The 9,531-nt window shown below is 45.6% G+C and overlaps 1 protein-coding gene and 1 long non-coding RNA gene across 2 annotated transcripts; both read left to right on the top strand.

Annotated features, from left to right (window-relative positions):
- Positions 1-751: 751 nt before the first annotated feature.
- On the top strand, positions 752-2,303 carry LOC102763522 (von Willebrand factor A domain-containing protein 5A-like). The gene is made up of 3 exons (XM_006767750.2): positions 752-925; positions 1,772-1,936; positions 2,180-2,303. Exons 1-3 carry the CDS (start codon positions 752-754, stop codon positions 2,282-2,284), a joined length of 444 nt encoding a protein of 147 aa, XP_006767813.2. The 3' UTR covers positions 2,285-2,303.
- A 269-nt stretch (positions 2,304-2,572) lies between these two features.
- LOC107183744 lies at positions 2,573-9,201 on the top strand. Its single transcript, XR_001514560.1, has 3 exons — positions 2,573-2,674; positions 5,236-5,382; positions 8,126-9,201. It is a non-coding gene; the product is annotated as an uncharacterized LOC107183744 (long non-coding RNA).
- Positions 9,202-9,531: the final 330 nt, after the last annotated feature.

Raw genomic sequence — 9,531 nt, 5'->3', positions numbered from 1 at the left:
TCTGCTCAAGGGCATGGACCTCGGTGGCAGCTCAAACCCTGGCCCTGGTCAGGGAGCATGCGGGAGGCAACCAATCAGTGTGTCGCTCACATTGATGTTTCCCTCTCTCTCCCTCTGCCGTCCACTTTCTTTCTTAAAAAAAAATTAGTGGAAAAGTGTCCTTTGGTGAGGATTAACAACAATAAAAAATAGTAAAATCAAATCAATAAAAATCTAATTTTTTTTAAAAAAGAAGAAGAGCAGGAGGCACTGTTTCCCATCCTTAGACTAGCCTTGCCAGGACAGATACGGTTCCAGAACAATGTTAGCCTCACACTGACGGGGGTGTCTGTTTTTTCCTAAATCTCACTTTCTAATGAACCCTTTTTTTGGATTGATTATGGATACAATTGATGAGGATGTGGTCCTATTATTTTGTTTTCTCTGCTCCTAGAATCAGTATCGTATGTAGTGTTTTGCCAGGGGCTCATGGAGTCAAGCAGGGCCGTTCTCAGATTCCATCGTTACCTGTTAGTCGGTGTGCGACCATGGACAGAGTTCTAACACCCTTGGGGCTTCCGTTTCTCACACAAAAGGAAACATGGGCCTTCCTCTTAGTTGTCCTGAGATGATGAGGTCACATTATTCGTTGAAGGCATTTGGTCTCAAATATCGAATACACTCCATAAATGGTCACTGGTATGCCTTTGCTCAAGGAAATAACTGAAATACACTATCTCTTCATGTATTTTTATGTGTTTTTTTGACCATGATGTTATCATGTCACCCTCTCCTCCCTGTCACTAACTTCAGGCTGTTTTCCAATCGCAGGTGTTTCTCATTTGGTATTGGCGAAGGAGCCTCCACCAGCCTCATAAAAGGCATTGCCCGGGCATCAGGGGGCGCGGCAGAATTTATCACAGGCAATGAGAGGATACAGTCGAAGGTGAGGAGCAGGCCTATGTCCAGGGGGATGTCCAGAGGGAGTGGGGGCAGGGGGCACCCTGCTGCAAGAGCTGAGGCAACCTATTGCCTCTAGGATTCATTTCTTTGTATTCCCAGGGCTTTGGGCTACAGACTCAATGGGACTACTTTTGTCTTTATGTGAACGGGGCCCCTGTAGTTTCTGGGGAAATGGCATCTAGTCCCAGCAGTTGGAAGCCCAGCAACAAAATGCTGGAAGAGGTCAGGGCTTTGTGTTGAAAACAAGAAAGAGAGAAACAAGAATTTTGCCTGCTGAGCTTGGCATTCCTAGTTGTGAGCTTTAGGACCTGGCGGGTCCTGTAAGTCTCTCCTCCATGCAAATGACACAAAGAACACAAGCAGGATGGCCCTGGCCTGTTTGGTTCAGTGGATAGAGCATCGGCCTGCAGACCAAAGGATCCCAGGTGTAATTCTGGTCAAGGACACGTACATCGGATGCTGGTTCCTCCCTGGCCTGGGCCCTGGTTACGGCATGTGCAGGAGGGAACTAATCAATGTGTTTTTCTGTTAGCACAAGGAGGCCTCCTCCACCTCTGGTTATAGTGCTGCGTTCCTCTTCCCCAGTTGGTGCCATTTCTAATCTAATGCCTACTTCTCTGTTACTTTATACACCTTCATTATGTGTCTCTGCCTTAGCTTCCTCGTGTGTAAAGCAAAAGAACACCCATCTCCTAGTGGAGTACGAGGGAGAAGGTCTACCATGGGTTGGGCTGCATAGCTCCTGGGGCATGAGGAACACTCAGGTAGTGGTAGGTATGGTGGCCAGTATGTACTTGTGGTGCTTATTCTGTTCTCTTCCCTCCGCCAGGCTCTCAGGGCCCTGAAGCGCTCTCTGCAGCCTGTGGTAGAGGGTGTTTCTCTGAGCTGGGATTTGCCTGCGGGTCTGTCCGCTAAAATGCTTTCCCCAGAACCAACTGTCATCTTCCGGGGTCAGAGGTTGATCGTCTATGCCCAGTTGACAGGGACGATGCCGGTGAGATTCGTTCTTGCTTGTTTCTCTAGCCAGAGTCGCCGCTGCCCCGAGCTCTGCCCCGGACGCTTGCCCGACAGGGTCAGCCTCCCTCCCCTCGCCATCACGTCCAGCCTCTGGTTTTCTGAACTACCTGGGTTTCTAGCCAGAAACTTTGAATGTGTGGGTTGGGGAGCTGCCCCGATTCTGCATCTCTCCTTGGGTGATCTCTCCCTCCCATCCTGTCTCCTCTTCTCTACTTTTTAGCCAGCAGAGGCAACAGGGAAAGTTTGCCTCAAGTACACCCTCCAGGGCACGCAGTTTGAGAATCAAGTGGCATTTTCTCTACAGCCCAAGTCGGATGCCAAGTAAGATTTCCATATTTCTTTCCTAGTTCCTTTCTTTTCTTTCTCCTTTCCCTCCCCTCTTCTCCCCTCTCCTTTCCTTTCTTTCCTCTCCTTCCCTTCCTTCCCCTTCCCTCCCCTTCCCTTTCTTCTCGTCTCTGCCATCTTAGGGGGTCAGTTTCCTGCTCTTCATTTTGGGTCAATGATTTCCCTAAAATCACTTTTCCTTTTCCGGCCACTCAGATTTCATCTCCCCCCGATCTTATGTTCCTCCCTGCACCATCCCCAGCCTGTCAGGGCTCTGAGCTTCAGGGACCCCTGACTCGCAGGGACGTTCCATGTCCAATGCTATTTTCTATTCAGGATTATGATGGGGATCTGATGTCTCCTATATGTGCTTTCCGGACTGATGCTTCAGGTTCGAAATTATGGGACTGTGGAGGTGCTGAGTTTTATTCTAACCGAACTCACATAAAATATGGGGCCCTGTATACCTGGATACATCATTTAAAGCAAATGTTTATGAAAAGTCCTTTTCTCCCTATCCCCCTTTTCTCTCCATATCTGGAATCTCGGGCTGTTGTAAAACATTTCTGTCCTTGAAAACTAGAAATTACACCATTAGCAAGAAAATGTAAAGTACTCCAAAGGGGGGAAAATGAGGGAAATGAAAGAGAAAGTGCATGTAAGCAGTGAGTAGTTACACTGCCTAAACCTGAAGCTGATGTATCCTATTGACACTGGTTAATGACTACACAGATAGCGGGCAAACAACCTGATAGTGTTAGGAAATGGGTGCTGAGTGCAGGGCTGTCTCAGATGTAAACCAAAACTGTGGAGAGAAATGCTCAGGAAGACATAGAGCTTTTGTCAAGGAATGTTTAGGGGTCGATCAGCTGCAAGGTCTGACTGAGATCACCATGGAGGATCAGCTATGCAGCGACCCACCTCACAGAACAGGATTTGCTTCAACGGGGCTCTGGTACCTGTTGAGTCCACCCCATGAGTGCGTCACTTGTGAAGGTGGTGGAGTGGTGATGCTTTGACATGGTCTGAAGCTGTCCACTGGGTGCACTGCCTCTGGGGACTCCTGGGAGATTCAGACCAAGGTCAGCCACTGCCTTTGTTCTGCCCCAGGGCCACCCAGCATGAGCTACAAAATGATCTGCTGATGGCTGCTACTTGTGATGAGCTTGGAGGTGCCTAGGAGAAGCCAAGCTACAAACCAAGGCTGGCTGTGGCTAGTGCCAGTCCCAGGGTCACTTGGCAACAGGTACTAGGCCAGATGCTGCTTATTTGAGAGATTTTAGTAAAATATGAAGCATGAGCAAAGACAGGCCATTCTGATGGTAAAGCCACTAGAAACAGCTGGTGTGGACAGGGCCTCCGGGAATCACCAGGGTGGGGCTAACAGTGTTATTCCAGGTTGATGGATACTCAGATATGGTGGCCACCTGCTGGCTCTTTGGGGGAGGGTTCAGCAAAGGAACAATGGCCTCTACCAGTACTTCTGTCTGGAAGAACGCTGCCCATCCAGCTCTTGCTATGATGCCAGACCATTCAGTTCCTGCCTGTATGCCTCAGGAGCCTTTCAGGTAGCTGCTCCATGCTGGAGCTCTGGAGGAGTGAGTCCGAGTTAGTCCATTTGTGGACTCTTTAGGAGGAAATGCTAGGGACTCCTGCAGCCTCTGTCTCCCTCAGCCTCATCCCTCACTGTTTTTTATAACCAGAAGTATGGGGACTTTTCTTCCCACCACTGGGACCCTGGGCTGGGGACTTGGTGTGGGCCTGGGACCCCTGGCTCCTCAGGAGGTACCTGTATTCCGGAGACATCCCCCCTAGTTTTTTCTGCCCCACATGGGTGTGGCACCAGTCCCTCCTACCAGTCTGAATGTGGCTGCTTCTTTAATTCCATAGTTCTAGGACTCCCACTGAGCTTGATTTCAGGCAGTTCTGAAAGATGGTTGTCTGTAGTTTAGTTGTAATTTTGATGTGGTTGTGGGAGGAGGCAAGGATACTGCATTTATTTATACCACCATCTTGTTTGGAATTTCTGGATATTGTATTTTTAAAGTATATATATTTTTTCAATTATTTCTTTACAGGTGGGACAATTCTGCTTGATAACCAGATATCTTGGCTTGGGAGGGAATGGCCGGAGTAGAGTGGAGGGTGAAGCCATTTATTTGATTTGAGGAAGACAAGAAGCTTGAATTAGGGGGTTGTATAGGTTATGTACATGGGTGCTTAATCTCTAAAGATGATGGCAGGCTTTGCAAGGAAGTGAAAGTCTTCGATCTAGTTTTCAGATACTTCAGTGGATGTTGAAAAGGGACAAAGAATTTGGAGGTTGACAGCACCTGGAAGGTAATCCAGGTGAAGGTGAAGAGTCATGCTATGCGTGTGGCCTTGGGACTGAAGAGGTTGCCAACTCCACCTACCTCACCTCTCAAACATAGGTGCTTGGGTTCTGGTACCTAGCCACTATATGAGAAGGATAGAGGGAGAAAAGATTTCTAGGAGGAAAAATTAGTTTTAAGTTGAGATGAGTAGTTGAAGGAAGCCTCCGGTAATGAAACTAAAGATGCAGAGAAGATCATGGTCACATGTCAGCAGGACACCGTTGGAAGGGCATGGAGGCTGCAGGATTTGGCTCCTGGGAGAAGAAAAAAATGCACAGTAAAGATGATGACTGAGGCTGACACGGATAGGAGCATATGTCTCAAATTATCAGGCCCTTTGCCTACAGCAGGGAGCATAGGGTGCCTCAGTGTCAATGGCTATATTGTTTTTCAGCTCGTACAAAGCCCTATTCTCCTACTATCCTTCTGCATCTCTGCCCAACTCATACAGTAGCATGTCATACCCGAAGAATGGTTAAGATTCCCATAGCTCCACAATTAACAAGAGTTTGCATTCTCTAGGTGAGCATCTTCCCAGGGATATTTTCTCACCACGGCTTGTCTGTCACACTTATAGAATCAGTCAGAGGACTGAGGAGTGGTACTCCTTTATCAGTGAAATACCAGCCTCACATGGAGGAGTATGCTGATTTTTTTGCTTTCGATGAAATGTCATGGGAAGGTTCTTCCATCGACATGACCGACTTGGAAACTAACCATACAGGTGAGACGACCCTCAGTTCTCTCTCCTAATCTATGGGAACTGAGGAGCTCATCCTCCGTGTTCTGCTGTCTTGTGGCGTTCTCTACCAGGACGTGATCGGTTGGAGAAGCGTCAGGACAGAGGATAAAATGTCCCAGTCTTTTTGTCAGGGCCAGGAGAGTTAGAAACATCGATGAGAAAGGAACATCGATCAGTTGCCTCTTGCACACCTCCTAGTGGGGATGTGCCCACAACCAAGGTACATGCCCTTGACGGGAATCGAACCTGGGACCCTTCAGTCCGCAGGCCCACGCTCCATCCACTGAGCCAAACCAGTTAGGGCAAAGACCGACCTTTTTAATGCTTTCTCATGACTTTCTGTCACTACAAGCTGTTCCTTGGTCATTTCATTGCCTCGTGTCCCAAACAGATGGGTAGTCAAGGTACCTGTTACCTAAAATAGGCTTAAAGGCAACTTCTGTCTAGCCTCTTCCCGTTTTGCAGCAGGGTTTATGGTGTACAATCCTTTCATCATTCCAACACCTTTGCCACTTACTCTCTCTTTATGCATTCTTCTTAGGCTGCTAATACAGAAATGGCTTCTAGGTCTAAGGTAGATTCAGGTCTCTTGTTGACTACCAGTTACTGTGGGGTTGTAAGATCCGTCATTAACTTTTTACTTGTTTCAGTTTTTAGAAATATTTTTATTGATTTCAGAGAGGAAGGGAGAGGGAGAGATAGAAACATCCATGATGAGAGAGGATCATGGATCGGCTGCCTCCCGCACACCCCTTACTGGGGATCGAGCTCTCAACCCCAGGCCTGTGCCCTGACAGGAAATTGAACTGTGACCTCATGGTTCATATGTCGATGCTCAACCACTGAGCCACACAGGCCGGGCAAGGTAACTTTTTAGAGCCTTAGCTTCCTCTGCTGCACTATCATGCACCTCCTCATGAGAACTTCATGTTATCCACGGAGTAGGTTCTCACTGTCCTGTAGTGTGGGTTTCCTGCGCTGTCCTAAAACCCAGTGACTAGCAATATCCCCACTATAATGAGCTTCCTCTCTCATGGAGCCTCTTACTAATGTAGAGAGAAGTTCCCAGCAACTACTATTTGCTGGGAGCCATTTAAGCGCCTTCTGAGTCCTGGATGTTTTTCCTCATGCATCAGGCATTACTGTCTCCCGTTTAGACAAAGCTGCGATTTCTGTGGTTTAAGTAACTACCGTGGGGCCTTGACTTACGAGTTTAATTCGTTCCGTGACGGAGCACATAACTCAAATTACTCGTATGTCAAATCACTGTGATATTCGCTACACCAACTAGCGGTGGGGTATCTGAAGCTGGCTCGTAACCTGAATTTTTTTGAGTTTGCAACTCAAAGCAAAAAATTGGCTGACAGATGGCTCCTATCTCAAAAAAAACTCATTAGTCAGGACGCTCGTAAGTCAAGGCCCCACTGTATTAGATTTTGAGTGCAGGCAGACCTGAGATTCAAACGTAGGCTTTTGATATTCAGAACCTTAGTTGTTGTTTTTCCCATTAGAGTAGAACTGTTTTTCTTGCCTACTAATTTCTAAGTTGCACGGAGTATATCATCCCATAGGATAGCTATCCAGATGTGAGATGCTTTCTATGACAATTCTGTGGTCTTCAGGCAGCTTTTACACCATCAGGATTGGACACTGCACTACGTTTTAAACATGTTTTTACTGAATCTTAGAGAGAGAGGAAGGGAGAGGGAGAGAGAGAAACATCGATCATGTGCCCGGACTGGGAATCGAACCCATGATCTCCCAGTGCATGGGACAATGCTCATCCAATTGAGACACACCAGCCAAGGCTAGACTGCTAACTGCTTCCTTTATTTATGTCTGCTCTCTTTGGACATTTTTGATCATTAAAATTCAAGCTATATTTATCTAGATGTTTGTTTTTTAACCCTCACCCAAGGATATTTTCCCACTGATTTTTAGAGAGAGTGGAAGAGAAAGGGAAAGACAGAGAGAAATTTTGGTATGAGAGAAACACATCGATTGGTTGCCTCCTGCACATGCCCTGACCAGGGCCCAGGCCGGGGAGAAGCCTGCAACCGAGGTACATGCCCTCGATCAGAAACGAACCTGGGACCTTTCCGTCTGCAGGATGACGCTCTATCCACTGAACCACACTGGCTAGGGTTATCTGTAATTTTTTAATATACCTAATGTTTTAAGGGTCATTGCCACAGGACTGGATAGGATTTTAAATAGCACTATCATGTGAGTTCTTTAGTGCCCTATATATTCCTCTCCTTTCTGAATTTTTAAGTGCATCTCTCCTAGTGGCAGCACAACACAGGTGGCCTACATTGTCACAGAGAAAACACATGTCTCCTGGGTGAGGACTGAGATGGAGAAGTACTAGGATCTGCACTCTTGCTATAGCCCAGTGATGGCGATCCTATGACACGTGATCTCATTTTTTGGGTTGATTTTTCTTTGTTATATGGGATTTAAATATATAAAATAAATATCAAAAATATGTCTTTGTTTTACTATGGTTGCAAATATCAAAAAGTATCTATATGTGACCCGGCACCAGAGTTAAGTTAGGGTTTTTCAAAATGCTGACACGCCGAGCTCAAAAGGTTCGCCATCACTGCTATAGCCTTTCTCTGGATTCAGACTCCCTCCCTGACGTATGCCAAGGGGCCAAATTAAACTTCCTAGTTTCTCATCTTCTTTCTTCTTTCTTTTTTCTCCCCCAAAATCTTTGAAGATGATCCTCTGGTACAGCTGATTTCCCTCCAAAAGGCAGACGGTTCCTGGGATCTGAATGAAGGTCTGGCCGCGGTCCTGGGTATGAGCTTGGGAGATATACAGGCTGCACTCCCTGACAAGGTGAGCCTCGGGGAAGAAAAAGGGGTTTGTCTATTTTTGAGAAGTTGGGATCAGTAAAGAGACTTGGGTGAATCATGACTCATCTGAGGAAGCGGAATATAGGAGGTCATACACTAAATATCTCTAATAGAGGTTGAAGGTGTTTCCTGGGTAGGTCAGAACAGAAGGAACAAGGAACTCATGGTCCAGCCAGTAGGAGATGATGGATGACAAAGGGAACGCAAACTTTCTCTTTTTCTTTGACTGATTCCCTGCCATCCACCTTAGTGATAACAGCTGTTCAGTGAGCAGGTACAGTGCGTGACACACTTACCCTTCATGATCTTATGTTTTCGTCACAACAATGAGAAAAGGTAAGTCCTATCTATGTTGCTGTTTATAGGTGAAGAAGCTGAAACCCAGAGAAGTAGAATAATGAGCCTAGGTTTACCTAACTAGTTAGTGGCAGAGTGGGGTTCAAGTCTAGGACTATCTTTCGAACCCACATTATTGCTCCTCTTCTTGATGAGGAAGCTGTCCAGAAATTAGCAAAATCTAAGTTAGGAATGTGAAGTATAAACAGGGATGATGTAATTATTGCAAATGCGTTCAAGTCTGCCGATGAGGACAAATTACGTCCTAGAATTTCAAGAAAGCTTACTAACCAAGATATTGTGAAATAGAAGACAAATGCCAAAAGCCTGAAAGGCAATGTCGTTTTGGATTTACATAATCTGGAAGATGATTCAATAAACCTCAGATATCCTGTAATTACAACAGCAGTACGGTATCTACTAGTTAGACGTAACTATCAAGCTCTTCAAATATGGCCAATGCAAATGAGGAACTACTTTTTTAATTGAATTGGGATGAGATGTCCTATAATTGTGAAATGCATTCTGATTTTATAAACTTCGTATAAAAAGGAATGTAAAATATTATTTTTATATGGATTATATGTTAACATGATATTTTAAATGTATTAGATTAGGCCGGCTGATGTTGCTCAGTGGTTGACTGTATACCTATGCACCAGGGGGTCATGGTTTGATTCCAAGTTAGGTCACATGCCCTGGTTGCAGGCTAGATCCCCAGTAGGGGGCGTGCAGAAGCCAGCCAATCAATGATTCTCTCTCATCATTGATGTTTCTGTCTCTTTCTCCCTCTCCCTTCCTCTCTGAAATCACCAAATTTTATATATATATTTAATAAAACTATATTTTTTAAAAGTTTAAAATATACCAGGTTAAATAAAACATATTATTGATAATGTAATTTTACTTTTTATTTTTACATTTTTACATG

Source organism: Myotis davidii, unplaced genomic scaffold (assembly GCF_000327345.1).
Source record: "Myotis davidii unplaced genomic scaffold, ASM32734v1 scaffold1803, whole genome shotgun sequence".
NCBI lineage: Eukaryota > Metazoa > Chordata > Mammalia > Chiroptera > Vespertilionidae > Myotis > Myotis davidii.
This window is presented reverse-complemented; position numbering and strand designations above follow the sequence as displayed.

Coding starts and splice junctions, on each gene's coding strand:
- LOC102763522 (XM_006767750.2), top strand. CDS start 752: ATGTTATCATGTCACCCTCTCCTCCCTGTCACTAACTTCAGGCTGTTT. Junction 926..1,771: donor ATGAGAGGATACAGTCGAAG/GTGAGGAGCAGG, acceptor TCCCTCCGCCAG/GCTCTCAGGGCCCTGAAGCG. Junction 1,937..2,179: donor AGTTGACAGGGACGATGCCG/GTGAGATTCGTT, acceptor TCTACTTTTTAG/CCAGCAGAGGCAACAGGGAA.